The sequence below is a fragment of the Pteropus alecto genome, unplaced genomic scaffold (assembly GCF_000325575.1).
Source record: "Pteropus alecto unplaced genomic scaffold, ASM32557v1 scaffold287, whole genome shotgun sequence".
NCBI classification, from domain to species: domain Eukaryota; kingdom Metazoa; phylum Chordata; class Mammalia; order Chiroptera; family Pteropodidae; genus Pteropus; species Pteropus alecto.
In genome coordinates this window covers 2626169-2643832 of record NW_006439718.1, presented here as the reverse complement: position 1 = coordinate 2643832, position 17664 = coordinate 2626169, and the positions used below count along the sequence as shown (strand labels likewise).

At 36.6% G+C, this 17664-nt stretch overlaps 1 protein-coding gene across 1 annotated transcript in view; it reads left to right on the top strand.

Annotated features, from left to right (window-relative positions):
- Window positions 1-13357: 13357 nt before the first annotated feature.
- The window catches only part of ALOX5 (arachidonate 5-lipoxygenase), a 50534-nt gene continuing 46227 nt past the window's right edge, over window positions 13358-17664 (top strand). The window contains exon 1 of the mRNA XM_006916943.3: window positions 13358-13553. Within this exon, the coding sequence (XP_006917005.1) occupies window positions 13404-13553 (150 nt within the window). The 5' untranslated portion in view covers window positions 13358-13403. The remainder of the gene's footprint in view (window positions 13554-17664) is intronic.

Sequence of the window (17664 nt, the reverse complement as noted above, 5' to 3'; positions counted from 1 at the left end):
CAATAATCAAAACGGCATGGTATTGGCAGCAAAACGGACACACAGACTAGTGGAACAGAATCAAGAGACCAGAAGTAAACCCATATTTATATAGGCAAATAATTTTTGACAAAAACAAAAACAAAAACAGTGGAGAAAGGAAAGCCTCTTCAATAAATGGTGCTGGGTAAACTGGAAAGCCATCTGCAAAAGAATGAAATTAGACTGTTGTCTATCACCACACACCAAAATTAACTCAAAATGGATTAAAGACCTGAATATAAGATCTGAAACAATAAAATGCATAGAAGAAAACACAGGAACGAAACTCATGAACCTTGGATTTAAAGAGGATTTTATGAATTTGACCTCAAAAGCGAGGGAAGTAAAAAACTAAAATAAATGAATGGGACTAAGTCAAACAAAAAGCTTCTGCTCAGCAAAAGAAATTGTCAACAAGGTAAAGAGACAACCATCGAATGGGAAAATATATTTGCCAGCAATGCCTCTGATAAGGGCCTATATCTAGAATATACCAAGAACTCATATGACTCAATAACAACAAATAAACAAATGATCCAGTCAAAAAATGGGCAGAGAACTATACGATCCAGCAATCTAGCAAACAGACACTTCTCCCTAGAGGACATACAAATGGCCAACAAATATATGAATAGATGCTCAACATTGCTAGCTATTAGGGAAATGCAAATCAAAACCACAATGAGATACCACCTCACATCTGTTAGAATGGCTATAATCAACAGGACAAGTAATAACAAATGTTGGAGAGGATGTGGAGTAAAAGGAGCCCTAATACACTGCTGGTGGGACTGCAAATTGGTACAGCCACTATAGAAAACAGTATGGAGGTTCCTCAAAAACTAAGAATTGATCTACTATACAATCCAGCAATCCCTTTACTGGATATTTACCCCAAAGACTTGAAATGCCATATCTGAAAAGATATTTGCACACCGATGTTCATAGCAGCAGTATTCACAGTGGCCAGGACATGGAAGCAACCAAAGTGTCCTATGATAGATGATTGGCTAAAGATGCTGTGGTACATATACACAATGGAATATTACTCAGCCATAAGAAGAGATGAAATACTGCCATTTGCAGCAACATGGATGAACCTTGAGATAATCATGCTAAGTGAAATAAGCCAGACAGAAAAAGTTGAAAATCATATGATGTCACTTATATGTGGCATATAAACCTAAAAGCAACAAATGAACAGGATAAACAAACAGAGACTCATGGGCATCAACTATAGACTAGTGGTTACCAGTTATTAGGGGGTGCAGGTAGAAGGGGGAGGTAACAGGGTAAAGGGGGTCAAATATAAAGGGATTGGGGGAGGGTGAAGTGGGTAAAGCGGATCAAATATATGGTAGCTGAATGAAACTGGACTTTGAGTGGTAAACACACAATAGAATATACAGATGTCAAATTATAATGTACACCTGAAAATAACATAATTGTATTAACCAATGTTACTCCAATAAACTTAATTTATTTAAAAAAAAAATACTAACAACAACAACATCAGAAACCTAACAACAACCAAATGAAAATTTTGAAGTTAAAAAATGCAATAACCAAAATGAAAATTTTATCAGAGGGGATCAACAGTAGACTTGAAGTAGCAGAGGAAATAATCAAGGAACTTGTAGACATGTTGATAGAGACTGTGAAATCTGAAGATTAGAAAGAAAAAATGAAGAAAAATAAATAGAACTTCAGAGTAACACAGGAAACCATTAATCATATCAAGATATATCTGATGGAAGCTAGAAGGAGAGGAGAGACAGAAATTTATGGAAAAATATTATTCAAAGAAGTAATCGCTGAAGACTTCCATATGATGAAAAAAAAATAATCTATACATCCAAGAACCTGAATAAACTCCAAGAAAGATAAACGTAAAGAAATGCTTACTCAGACACTTCATGGTCAAAATACTGAAAGACATAAAAAATGTTGACAACAGCAAGAGAAAATAACTTGCCACACACCAAGTAACCCTAGTAAGGTTAATAACTGATTTCTTATTAGAAATAATAGAGGTCAGAAGGCAGTGGAATAGAAATTCAAAGTACTGAAAGAAAAAATTTTTCAACCAAAAAGTTTAATTCATTTCACTTAGTATACGAAGTTTTAGCCAAAGTAATTAGGCAAGAAAAAGAAATAGAAGGCATCCAAACTGGAAAATGATCTCTGTACTCAGATGACATAATTATATGTGTAGAAAACCCTAAAGATTCCACACCAGAGAAACCTATTAGAACAAAAAGAAATCCAGCTAAGTTGTAGGATATAAAATCAATACACAAAAATCGGTTCAATTTCTATACACTAATAATGAACAATCTGAAAAGAAAATTAAGAAAACAATTCCACTTATAATAGCATTAAAAAAATAAAATACTTGGAATAAATTTTTCCAAGTAGACAAAAGACTTGTATACAGGAAACTACAAAATATTGTTAATAAATTAGACAAATAAATGAAAAGACATCTCATGTTAATAAATTGAAAATTTTAATGTTAAAATGTCAACACTATCCAAAAACAATGTACAAATTCAATACAATCCCTATCAAAATTCCAATGATGTTTTTGCAGAAACAGAAAGTCCATCCTAAAATAAATATGGCAAGGCAAGGGATCTTTAATAGCCAGATAATCTTGAAAAAGCAAAGCTATAGACATCACATTCCTTATTTAAGAACTTACTACAAAGCTACAGCAATCAAAACAGTGTGATACCGGCCTAAAGACAGACTTATAAACCAATCGAACAGAGTAGAGAGCTGAGAAATATACTCTCACATATACAATCAGATAATTTTCAATAAGTGTGCCAATTCATTGGAGAAAGAAGAGTCTTTTCAACAAACGGTGCTGGGAAAACTGTATATCTACATGCAAAAAAAAAAAAATGAAGTTCACACTTACCTTACGCCACATACAAAAGTTAACTCAAAATAAATCAAAGACTAAAACTCAAGACCTAAAACTGTAAATCTCTTAGAAAACTGGGAAAATCTTCATGACATTAGATTTGCAATGATTTCTTGAATATGACACCAAAGCATAGGAAATAAAAGAAAAAATAGATAAATAAATTGGACTTCATCAAAATTCAAAAATTTTGTACATCAAAGAACACTGCCAAAATAGTAAAAATGCAACCCAAGAAATTGGAGAAATATTTATATGTCATATACATGATAAGGGATTAATATCCAGATTATATAAAGAACTGCTTCAACTTAAAAGCAATAAAAAATAACAGTGCAATTCAAAATTAGGCAAAGGACTTAAATAGAAATTTCTCCCAAGAAGACATACAGAGTAGCAGCAAGTTCATGAAAAGATGCTTAACAGCACTAATCACTAGGGAAATGCAAACCAAAACCAAAATGAAATAACACCTCGCACCTATTAGAATAACTATTTTTATAACAACAGAAAATAACAGTGTTGGTGAGGATCCAGGAAAGTCAGAATCCTGTGCATTGCTGGTAAAAATGTAAAACTTTGCAGCCAACTGTGGCAAACAGTATGGTGATTCCTTTAAAAAGTAAACATAGAATTACCATATGATCTAGCAACTTCACTTTGGAGTATACACCTCAAAAAAATCAAAAGCAAGAACTTCAACAGATATTTACACCTATGTCACTAGAAGTTTTATTCACAATAGCCAAAAGGTAAAACAACTCAAATGTTCATCAATGGATGAATGGATAAACAAAATGTGGTATACACTTATCCCCCCCATAGTCTGAAAGTACTCATTACACCACTTCACTTTCATGAAAGACCTACATTAGTATGGTAATGGCTTTTTTCATAAAAGTGAAATTCTTTTTAGTGAAAACAAGTACTAATGTAGGTCTTTCATAAAAGCAAAGTGGCATAACGTGAACTTTCAAAAAGCAGGAGATACAATTTATGCAATTTTAGCTTACTACAGTGTTCATAGAAATACTCTACCTTCAGAAAGGCAGGAGAAACCTGTATACACGTGATGAAATATTAGCCAGCTTTTAAAAGGAATGAACAGATATAAGCTACAACATGGATAAAACATGTTATACGTTACAAAAGACAAATACTTATCATTTACATATATGAAATTCATAAAGACAGAAAATAAATTTGTGGTTGACAGGGGCTGCAGATAGAGGGAAATGAAGAGTTACTTTTTCATGGATGAAGAGTTTCACTTTGAGAAAATGAAAACATTCTGGAGACGGATGGTAGTGGTAGAAGCTAAACATTATGAATGTACTTAATGTATCCAAACTGTACACCTAAAAATTATTAAAATGATAGTAAATTTTGTTATACATTTTTTACCACAATAAAAAAACACTTTAATAGAATACAATTACTAAGAAAATTAAGAAATGAAAAGAAAAACAATAAATTTATTTTATATATTTTACCACAATAATAAAATAATCATATTCAGCAAAACTACCTTTTAAATATAAAGGTGAAATAAAAACATTCCAAGATTACTATAATTGAGAGAATTTTTTGCTAGCAGGCCAATCTTTAAAGAAACACTAAAGGAAGTTTTTCAAGATACAGCAAGTGACATCAGACAATAATTTGAACCCACCCAAAAAAAACAGAGGACCAGTAAATGTCATTAAATAGGTAATTATATAAGACAGTATAATTTAGTACAACTGTACTTTCTTCTCCTAACAGATTTAAAAGGCAGTTGCATTATGTATATACATATATATGTATATAGATCCAACAATACAAAATTTGGATCTAACATGTACAAATATAAGATATTTAATAATAACAAGCATGGAGGTAAGTGAGAGTGAAATTGTACTGAAATAAGGAAATGACACCAAATGACAACTCAAATCTATAAAAGAAGTGAAGAAAGCTAGAAATAATAAAAAAGAAGGTTAACAACAAATTCTATAAATGCTCTTCCTTCTTTCAGTTTCTTTAAAAGACATAAAATTAAAGTGATAATTATAACAACATATTGTCAGGTTTATAATATATATATTACAAAGGCACAATATGTATAACTATTGGGAGAAAAAAGGAAAGGGAATAGACCTATATGGGAGTATCTTTTCTATATGTCACTGGAATTAAATTTATATAAATCTGAGGTTAATTCTGATAGGTTAAAACATATATTGAAACCCTATAGCAACCACTAAGAAAATAACTTTAAATAGAGCAAAGAAATCATTAAATGACTTAAATATTACTAAAAAATATTAACTAATGGAAAAGAAAGCAGTAAAAGAGGAACAGAGGAACAAAAAAGACATGAGACTTTTATAGAAAATAAGGAGAAAAGTGGCAGACAGAAATCAACCATACCAATGATGGTATTAAAAGTGAATGGATTAAACAATCCAATCAAAAAGAAGAGACTGTCAGACTAGATTAAAAAAGAACCAAGATTGAACTATATGTTTTCTATAAGAGACACATTAAGATTTAAAATTACAAATAACTTGAAAGTAAAAGGCTGGAAAGAGATATAACACGCAAATAGCAACTATAAGAGCTGGAGTGATTGCGCCAATATCAGACAAAATAGACTTTAGGACAGAAAGAAATGTAATTCCAGATAAACAGGTACACTTCATAATGATAAAAAGGTCAATCCATCAGTAAGTTGCAACAACTGTAAACATATATGAATTTAAGAGAGAATCTCAAAATATATAAAGCAAAAACTGAGAGAATTAAAGGGAGTAATAATTCAGTAGTAAAATTTGGAGGCTCTAATACCCTTCTTTCAATAATGGATAGAACAACAGGCAATAGATCAACAAGGATATAGAATACTTGAAAAATAATATAAAACAACTAGACCTGACATGCAAGTATAAGACAGTCCACTCAACAACAGTAGAATGCATATTTTGCTCAAAATCAGATTAAACATTGCCCAACATAAACCATATACTAGGCTATAAAATAAGCTTCAAAAATTTTTAACAGATGAAATCTTACAAAGTATGTTCTCTGACTATAAGAATGAAATTAGAAATCAATAACAGAAAAAAAATGGGTAACCCAAAAATACATGTAACTTAATACATTCCTAAATAACCAATTAGTCAAAGGAGAAATCACAAAGGAAAATAGAAAATACTTTGAGTTGAATGGAAATGATGATACACAATACCAAAACTTAGAGGGAATTTTATAGCTGTAAACATCTATATTAAAAACGAAGAAAGATCTCAAATAAATAACCTAAGCTTTACCTTAAGACAATACCAAAAGAAGAGAAAACTAACCTAAAACAAGGAACAAAAGGAAACAAGGAAAGAAGGAACTAAAAAATCAAAGTGTAAATTAATGAAATAGAGGATGAAAATAAAGAAAGAAAATCAGAAAATCAATGAAATCAAAAGCTGGTCTTTGAAAAGATCAGCACAACTGAGAAATCTTTAACTAGAATGAGAGAGAGAGGTAGACTGGGGAGGGGGTATGGAGAGGAGACAAATGACTAAAATCAGGAATGAAGGAGGGATATCAGTACTGAGCTTACAAAAAAAAATGATTATAAGGTAATACTATGAACAATTGTATGTTAATAAATTATATAAAGATATATATAAGTATATATTAGGATAAATGGACAAATTCCTAGAAAAATGCAAACCACCAAAATTGACTCAAGAAGAAATAGACGATCTTTATGAACCTATAACAAATGAAAAGATCTAATCAATAATAAAAATATTACCCACAAAGAAAAGCCCAGGCCCAGAAGCCTTTACCATTGAATACTACCAAATATTCAAGAACGTGTTAACACCAATTCTTTACAAATTTTTCCAAAAAAATAGAAGTGAAGGAATATTTCCTAACTCATTTAATGAGGGTGGTATTACCCTGATACCAAACCAGAAGACAAAATAAAAAAATTAAAGATCAATATCTCATTACTATATAGACACCAATATTATAGACACAAATATTCTTGGCATAATACTAGCACTAAATCCAGCACATTTTTTAAAAAGTAGTATACACCATGACCAAGTGGGATTTATCTAGGACTGCAAGTTCAGCTTAACTGAAAAATCGATTACTGTAATACTCCATATTAATAGAATATAGGAGAAAAATTGCACCATGGTTAATTGATGCAGGAAAAAAAGCACTTAATAAACTCCAACACTTTTTCATGATAAAAACAGTAAAAAATAATAAGAATAAAAGGAACTTCTTCAATTTGGTAAAGGGAACCTATGAAAAACCTAAAACTGTGCGGAGAAAGAACGATGACCATAGTCAGGCTCCTTCCCAACACCCTTAGCAGCTTCCAAGCAAAAGTGGGTCAGCACTTCTCCCCTATGTAACCATGTGCCCGGTACACACTTGTGGGCTTCTGGCAGTGTGCCACTATTATTTAACCTGTGTATAAAAAGGCACTGCCGCCCTGCACAGCTGATTGTGCCCTTGCTGGAACAAAGAACTATGTTGCAGTTTACGGCTCCCGCATTTTCTTCCAACTGCCCGAGGCTTGTATCCCTTACCTTATCCCTTCAGATCTGCAGCAACACAAATTTACTTCATACTTAATGATAAAAGACTAGATTTTCACCCCTTCAATCAGGAACAAAACAAGGAATCCTGATTTTACTACTTCTATTTAACCTTGTACTGGAGGATCTGGCCAAGGCAATTAGGCAAGAAAAAGAAATAAAAAGCATCCAAATAGATGAATGAGAAATAAAGTTATCTCTATTCTCACATGCTATAAAAGGAATACACACACACACACACACACACACACACACACACACACACACACATGTAAGATCATTAAACTTAGTAAAAAAATTTCAGCAAATTTGCAGAATATAAAATTAATATACAAAAATTAAATGTTTTCTATACACTAACAATGAACAATCTGAAAAGAAAATTTTATTTACAGTAGAATGAAAAAGAATAAAATAGGTAGAAATAAATTTAACTAAGGAGAGGAAATATCTGTACAATGAAAACTATAAGATAATAATAAAATAAATTAAATGACACACGCAAAAATGGAAAGATATCCTGTGTCCTTGGATTGGAAGGATTTATATGGTGAACATTCCCATACTACACAAAGTGATTTACAGATTCAGTGCAATCCCTATCAAAATTCCAACAGTATTTTTCACAGAAACATAAAAATCCTAAAATTCATATGGAACTACAAATAACCAAAACAATCTTGAGAAAGAAAAACAAAGATAGAGGCATCACATTTCTAATATCAAATTATATTACAAAGCTAGAATAATTAAAACATATAATACTGGCATAAAAACAGACACATAGACCAATGAAACAAAATAAAGAGTCCAGAAATAAACCCAAATATATACAATCAACTGATATATGACAAGAGTGCCAAAAATACACAATGGAGAAAGAATAGTCTCTTTACTAAACAATGTTGGGAAAACTGGATTTTCACAAGCAAGAATGAAATTGGACCCTTGTTTTACACCATATATAAAATCAACTCTAAATGGATTAAAGACTTAAATATAAGACCTTATAACCCTAAAAATCCTAAAAGAATATATAGGGAAAAGCTCCTTAAATAGGGGTTGGCAATGATTTTTGGATATGACACCAAAAGCACAAGGGAACAAAAGCAAAAGCATACAAGTGGAACTACATCAAAGTAAAAAGCTTCTGCACAGTAAAAAAAAACCATTAAAAAATGAAAAGGCAACCTACTGAATGGGAGAATATATTTTAAAACCAAATATTTGATAGGGGTTTAATCTTGAAAATATGTAAAGAATCCATTCATACAACTGAAGAGCAAAAAAACCCCAAACAACCCGATTATAAAATGGACAAAGATTCTAAATAGATGTTTTTCCAAAGAAGACATAAAAATGGCCAACAGGTACATGAAAAGGTTCTGAACATCATTAATCATCAGAGAAATACAAATTAAAATCACAATAAAATATCATTTCATACTTGTAAGAACGGCTATTATCAAAAAGAAAAAAGATAACAAGTGTTCACAAGGATGTAGAAGAAAGGGAACACTGTTGGTGGGAGTTTAAATTGTAGCAACCACTATGGAAAGCAGTATGACAAGTCCTCAAAAATTAAAAACAGAACTATCATATGATCCAGCTATCCCACTTCCGGATATATATCCAAAGGGAATGAAATCAGCGTCTTAAAGAGATATCTGCACTTCAATGTTCATTGCAGCATTTTTCACAATGGCCGAGATATGGAAACAAGCTAAATGAATGTCAGTGGATGAGTGGATAAAGAAAATGTCACACACACACACACACACACACACACACACACAATGGAATACTATTCGGCCATAAAAAAGAAAATTCTGCCATTTCTGACAAAATGGATGAACATGGACATTACGCTAAGTAAGCCAGACACAGAAAGCAAATGCTGTATGATCTCACTTATTTATGTGGAATATAAAGAAGTAAAACTCAGAACAAGAGAGTTGAGCAGTGATTACAAGGGTCTGGGGGGTGAGAATATCAGGAGAGTTTGGTCAAAAAGTACAAACTTTCAGTTATAAGTTCTTAGGATCTAATGTATAGCATAGCAGCTATAATAAATAATATTGTATTGTAATTTAAAATTTGCTAGTAAAGTTGATCTTCTGTTCTCATCATACCAAAAAATGGTAACTATGCGAAGTAATGGATGTGTTCATTGGCTTGATTGTGGTAATCATTTCATAATGCATCTGTATATCAAAACTTCACACCGTATGCTTTAAAAACATGCAATTTTTATTTGTCAATTATACCCTAATAAAGCTGGTAGAAAAAAATAAATAATAAATAAATAAATAAATAAATAAACAAACAAATAACTTTCTTTTAAAAAATGTATAAAATATTCCTGAATACATTGAAAACTAGAAAATATTATTGAAATAAATTAGAAAAGATTTAAATAAATTGAAACATATTTCACATTTCTGATTCATTAGACTTAATATTGTTAAGATAGCAATACTACCCAAACTGATCTACAGCTTCAATGCAATCCCAATGCAAATCCCAGCTTGCCGCCTTTTTTTTTGCAAAAAAATTGGCAAATTGATTCTATAATTTATATAAAATTTCAAAAAACACAGAAAACCAAAACATTCTCAAAAAATAAGGAACAATGTGAATTCGTACTTCCCAATTTCAAAACCTACTATAAATTTACAGAATTAAGACAAGGTGGCACTAACATATGATACACATATTAGTCCACAGAATAGAATTAAAAGCCAAGAAATAAACAGTTACATTAATGGTGAGTTACCTTTTTATTAACTTACAAAGACGATTTAATGGAGAAAGAATCATCTTTTTTAAAATGATACCCGGGCAACTGATAGACACATGCAAAAGCATAAATTTGGAACCTTATGTCATACTACACATAAAATTTAGCAAAATGGATCAAAGATGTAAATGAAAGACTAAAACTGTAAAATTCTTATAAAAAATATAGGAGTAAGTTTCTGTGATCTTAGCATAAGGAACATTCTCTTAGATATGGTACTAAAACCACAAGCAACAAAAGAAAAAATATATAAATTGAACTTATTCAAAATTAAAAACTTATGTGCTTCAAACATAGCCATCAAAAAGTGAAAAGACATTGGTTAATAAAATTATATAGGTTTCAAGTGTACAATTCAATAATACATCATACACAATGTCACCCCAATAAATTTAATAAAATTTTTAAAAAGTGAAAAGACAACCCACAGAAGCAACAAAATATTTGTAAATAATATAGTTGATAAGAAACCTATTCAGGATGTGTGAACGCTTACAACTCAATAATAAAAAGATAAGCTACTTTTTTAAATGAGTCAAAAACCTGAATATACATTTCTCCAAAGAAGATATGCAAATAGCCAATAAAGATGTGGAAATGGCATAGCCACTTTGGAAAACAATCTGGCATTTCTTAAAAATACTAAACATAGAGTTACCATATGACCCAGCAATTGACCCACTCCTAGTTATCTCCCCAAGAGAAATGAAAACATACATCCACACAAAAATTTATACATGGATGTTTATAGCATCATCATTAATAATAGCCCCAAAGTGAAAAAATTCAAATTTCCATTATCTGATGAATGGATAAACACAGTATGGTATATCCATAAAATAGCAGATTATTCAGCAACAAGAAGGAATACACTGATACATTCTGCAACATGGATGAACATTGAAAAAATTATTTTAAGTGAAAGAAGCAAGTCACAAAAGGTCACATATTGTATAATTCCATTCATACAAAAAGTCCAAAACAGGCAAATCTATAAAGGCAGAAAGTATATTAGGATGAGGGGGGAAATGGCAAGTGACTGCTAATGGGGTAGTGAAAATGCTCTAAACTTGATAATGGTGGTGGTCTCAGACTCTGTGAATATTACTAAACACCATCGAATTGTACACTAAGTGAGCGAAATGAATGTCATGCTAATTACATCTCAATAAAGTTGTAAAATATTTTAAAGAAAGAAAGCAATGATGAACTTCAAGTAAGGCAACGAGATGATCCCATTTATGTTACAGGGAAATAACTGGCTAGAGAATTGGAGAGGAGTGGGGCAGTTCGAACAGAAGTAGAGAGATTATTAGGTAGGAAACTGTTGTTACAATCCAGACAGGAGATGCTGAAAACTTGAACAAGGGCAGAGAAACATAAAGAATTTTGGAAACTATCCCGTGATGGCAAAATTCCTATGAGACAAATATTCCATGTTCTGCATGAGAGTAAATGGCAAATATAAATTAATACAGTCCTTGGGAAAGTAGCTTAATAACATGTAAGAAAGGTCTCAAAATAGTCATACACTTTGATTCCTAAGTCCTTATCTTAAGAAAAACATTCTGTTTATGTTTTAAGCACAAAATATGTACCATATTTTTTATGGGTGAAAGCAACCTAAATGTCCTATAATAGTGGACTAATTAAGTGCTATATCTATATAATTAAATATACAGTCTTTAAAATATTTTAAAAGTGAAATTCCTAAGAAAATATATGTTGAAATACTAAGTAAATTGAAAATATGACATGAAGTTGCACATACAATGTGCTTTTAATAGTATAAAAATGTCTAATGTAATGAATTTTTACTAATTGCTTTTTCCACATGTTGTTAAGAATCTTTTCATTTCAAACTTTTCTATATTTTCTTCAATGATAGTTCACTACTTTTGTCGAAAAATATAGCGTATTTCCTTTAAAAAAAATAGCCATTTTGTTATTAGATTTGAAGGGTAATTCCATAGCCATCGTTCATATCTCCTCCAAGGTATCCTGGAGCATGTATCTTGCCTAGCAGAGGGTGTTTTCCACTCTTGTGCTATCTTCATCTGCCCTCATCTCGGCTGTGTCCAGATCTTTCATGTCCTCCAATCTGATTGCCAGAGAATCCCCTTGGTGCCTGTCTTTTGATGAATAAATCCAGTCGCACTGAAATTTGACTGCGTTTCTTCAGCTCCTCATCTCTGAAAGCTCACTAACTTCTCCGGACAACCTGCAGCTATCCAAATTCGGATTTTTTTCTTCTGGCCTCCCTCTCTCTGGCTTCCCTGCCTCCCGCTATACACGGACAATCTCACGGCCTGAGCACGCCCACCTGCACCTGTCCCAGAGCAACATTCAGTCGAGCCTGTGGGAGAAGCTAGTACTGACAAAAGTCTCAGCTCACCCTCAGTATTAGCTTAGGTGTGATCTCCAGAAAGCCTTCCTGATTCCTCAGGTGGGTTCCTCTTTCTGCTGTAGACTTCCGGAACACACGAGTGTTTGTCCCGGTCACACAGCCTCCCACTCACTCTGGGAACTTGGTGAGAGCGGGAGTATGTCTCGTTTTCTAGGAGTCCCTGGAGCCCAACCCTATCCCCTCACTGGAGCCTGGCAGTGAGAGAAGCTGAGGCAGGAAGGAAGGGTGAAGAGTGATAACAATGAATGAGAGACTGAGTGGGTGGGGGGGTGGGTGGATGGATGGATGAACGGACGGACGGACGGATGGACGGACAGACGGAAGGGCAGATGCATAGATTCATGGATGCACGGATGCATGGATGAGGGGATGGCAGCTGAGGTTGCCCCAGTCCCCTGAACACTAAAGCAGACGCCAAGCTAAGCACGTGCAAGAGGCAGGAATGGCTGACTCCAGCGGTGTCAGAGGAGGTTCAAGCGAGGTCAGAACTGCAGGAGGGCGGGGCCGGAGGCGGGGCCTGGGCCCAGGCGCCTGAAGGAAGCGGCGCGCGGGTGCCCCGAGGTGCTGACGCGCTGAGACCAGTGCAGAGAGGCTCCTAGAGCTAGCTGCGCTCACGGCCAGTGGCGCTCGCTGCCCGCCGCCATGCCCTCCTACACCGTCACTGTGGCCACCGGCAGCCAGTGGTTCGCTGGCACCGACGACTACATTTACCTCAGCCTCGTGGGCTCCGCGGGCTGCAGCGAGAAGCACCTGCTGGACAAGCCCTTCTACAACGACTTTGAGCGCGGCGCGGTGAGGGCACGGGTCCGACTGGGTTGGGGGAACCTGGGGAGGGGCGGGACCAAAGCAGAGGGAGGCCGAGAGAGGCCGATGTGCATCGGGGTGGCTGGGACCCGTCTGGGGAAGCGCCCAGCTACTCCTCTCGGAGATTTGGAACAGGTAGAAGTGCGTCCAGGACTCCGACTCGGAAGTTGGGACCCACGGTAGGGGGCAGGGGCTTCCAGCGTGAGTCTCTCCTCCCCAGGGAGCAAGAGAAGATGCAAGGTTTGCTCATTTCACAGATGGGAATCTGAGGTTCTGAGAAGGCCCCTAATTGGGTAAGTGCTGTGGGCAGCGTTACTAGTACCCCACTTCCACTTGGAAGGGCTCCTTCTATGGCCTGGTGGCGGGGAGGGGTGGTACTCATGGACCCTGCAGGTCCTTGCCCTGTTGTGAAGCCACAAGCTATGGAAGAAAGCGCAGGTCCATGGCCCAGAAGCCTGGGTTCCATCTGGGCCTGAGCACTAGTGCACTCTGTCAATTCTCTTGGCCTCAGTTTCCCCAAATGTAAAATAGAAGGGTTGGCTTCAGGCTAATCCAGGAGTCCTGGTTGAGCCCAGGCCCAGTTAGTGGCCTAGAGTGGCACTACCAGTTTTCTCCACACCTGAGCAGCTCCCATTCTGAGGACAGGTCTCCAAAGGAATTTAGAGGGAAGGGGACAAGAGAACCCAAGCAAGGAGAAGTCCTACAAACCTGGAAGTTGTCACTGGTTCCTAGCAGAGTGTACACCAGAGAGCATTCTACCTGAGGTATGAGGGCTCAGTGGAGAAAGAAGGAGGATGAGGACTTCTCCTCTCCCTTCCTCACTGGAGACCCTGGAGCCGGGGGAGTTCAGGGAGCAAAGGAAGCCAATGTTTATTGCACCTCTATGTGGTGCCAGGTGCTGTGCAAAGCCATGCACAGATGGCCTTGTACAGAAACAGGCTCCTGATGCTGAACTGGGCATGAATTCTAGCCCTGTGACTCTCTTCATGAACACAGCTGGTCACAGTCCTCACTGAGTGTTTAGTGACACACCCAGCTCAGTGGCAAGCACGTAGGAAGTGTGAAGTAAATGACTGTTGTGATAGTACAGACATGCTGCAGGTGCCCAGGGAATATCTGCTCCCCTCCACCACCCCCAGCTCCTAAACTGGACCAAAAAGATTTAGACTTCACATAGCTGTCTTCTCACTTCTTCCTTGATGATAAGGTCAAACCACATAAAATTGTAGTTGATTATGTTTGAAAAACAAAACAGCAATTTTATATGGCTCAACCAAATACTCCCTGGATAAAATTTGTAAAGTGTGCTTCAGGTCTCTAGAGCCTAAAGTAAATAATAGCTCACTCCTTTTCCAGGTAGCAAACTCAAAGTGGGTTTGATTCCTACCCTGGAGCCTCAGAATCTCGCTATAAGCCAACTCGGCACTTACCCAAGTTCAGCATGTTAGTCTGGCTTGAGATCCCTTCAAGAAGAGTTAGGCATTGCATATAAGAACAACCTCTTCTTGCTTGGTTTTCCTAATCAGGAAACTAGCCCTGAGTACGGAAGTGCAGTAGGGCTAATGAGTCATCCATTTGGGATGATGACACCTTTTGCCATTTCTGAAGTACCTTCATTTATTTCTGTTATTTCATGGATTCCCCCAATACCTCAGGGAGGAGGACAGGATACAGAATATTTCCCCTTTATAAGTGAGCCACAGTGGGCCCTGTTCTTCACATACCACAAACATCACTGCAGCACAGGCCACTCCATGTGTGGCTTCTCCGGATAACAGGTTGTTGGAAGAGGGATGAAAGCATTGTTTAGTTCAGTACTTCCCTTCCTCTCTTCTGTCTTCCTAGCCCTGAGAATTGATTCAAATGCCATTGTGATTAAACACATCAGTGAGTGTCCCAGAAGCAAATTTCAGAAGAGATTTGCATGTCACATTTCCATTGCAGTGAGAGGGGGCAAGTCAGGAAGGGGCTGCTGCACTGCAGGGGAACCACCCAGTTCTGAAAGGCTCTTTGAAAAGATCAGCTTTTGAGAAAGTTCCTGTTGATGCAAAATTACTCCACACTTTTCCTTGCACAGACCAAAGCTACTTCCTGATTCTCCAGCCAATGTCTCTTTAAGGACAATCTGTCCCGTTTGGGTAAAGGTGAAAGAAACTTAGAAAAAATAATTGCTGAGAAGATAAAGCTATCCCATTTTACTAGAAAAGTGTTACAATCATTATGGTTAGCAACAGTAAAGACTGTTTCCAGGCAACTATTCAGTTATTTCCAGCTCATTTGCAGGTCAACACCCCCACTTCCCCTTGCACAATGCAGTCAAATAATGGACAATAGTGATTTTTCTCAGTAAATTTAGTCACAGATCCCTGGTTATTCTCATCAGAGTTCTGCATAGTGATTCAGGATAGGCCTGAGTATCTGAGTCCTTCGCAGGTGAGATTCTCTTGTAAACAGTCCACCTTCATTGCCGCCCCACTGTCAGCTGAGGAAAGCCCCGGCTGTGAACCCCAGAAACTAGGCCAAGTATAGGCAAATTTAACAGATTGATGTGTTTAACTCTGTTGATTTAAAGTAATTAATATCAGATGGGATGACTTTAACAGATCTGAAGATTTCTGGGGAATCTTGACCCATTTTAGGAAATGACAGTACTTTTAGGAAAGCTAAGCTCAATAGAGTGATGTTTATTGTCCTTGGATATATTCAGTAAGTGTAAACAATTCTTACAAATATATATACTTCTGAAGTATTCATGAAGAATACATTCTAGAATACCTCCTTCTCAGAATATATTAATGAAGAATAAATATTTCCTTTTGACTCTCAATCTCTATCCCTATCTTTCCTCTCTGTCCCTTTTCTTCCCTGCATTCTGCCTCCACTTCCTCCTTCTCTTCCTTCATCTACTCCCTATTTCCTGCAGCCCCCCAAGGTCTCTATTTCTCTCTTCTTTTCTGTTCCACTTTCTCCCTTCCACTCTGTCTCCCATTTACCCCTGCTCCCCAATTTTCTACCCATTTAATCTCCCTAACCACTGTTCTCTCTCTTTCTCTCTGCCCAAGTCTCTCCCTTGTCCACCCCTTAATCTCCCTCTCTACTCCACAGCCTCCTCCCCTCCCTTCCAAACCCCACTGGCCCCTTATCAGCCCCCTTCAAAATGGGCATCCCAGGCTTGGCCAAGCCATGACTTTCCTCTGTCCTTGCTCCAACAGAGGAATCTGGGGCAGAGACAAATGAAACCTTTCTTAAAATGCTGATATAAAGATCAAATAAAAACTGACCAGCTAACACTTTGCTGAAATATTCAAAAAAGAGTTGAGAGCAACAGTGAAATCAAACTGTGAATTGCATGTTTCCCTGGCTCCACATCTCTCTCTAACATCTAACTACAGAACCTAATGCCTCTGCCCCAAGGAACTCTGTGCTCCAGCTGCCTCCTCTCCACTTTGGGGACCTTGCTCTCTCGTTTCCTACATCCAAAATGCTTTGCCTATCCCTCTCATCCCACTCACCTCACCTCTGAAATCTTACCAACTCCCAAGAGCTACCTCAAATGCCATCTCTTAGGAAGCTTTTCCATGTCCTTCCACTCCACCCCCATAGTTCCCCTTCATACTCCATCAAGGGGTTGAACCAGAGCTCAGAACCAGGTCATTGGCTCCCAGTCTAGGTCTTTTCCCACCATGTGGCTGTAGGGAACAGTGGGAGGAATCTGGACTTGGCCTTTACACAGGTGTGGATTCTAATCATGGAGCAACAATCACTCACTGGCACGGTAACTGCCTGACCTCTCTGAGCCTCAGTAAAATGGGAACCATCCCACGCAGCCATGCACATGTACTATATTTATTGAGGGTCTATAATGGACCATCCACTGTTGATAGTGACCACTGTGCAGAATGGACATGAGCATGCAATGTGTTAGGGAAAATAGACAACAAACACAGTAGCCGCCCAGTGTACTGTCCCACAGAGAGGAGGGAGTAAAGTGAGCACACTCTTCCTAAGGACTGTGTACCTTCCTAAGACCTGACTTTGCTGTTTAATGCACAGCAATTGCACAGGACCCTGCAATCTTCCTGGAGGCCTTTCTCTACCC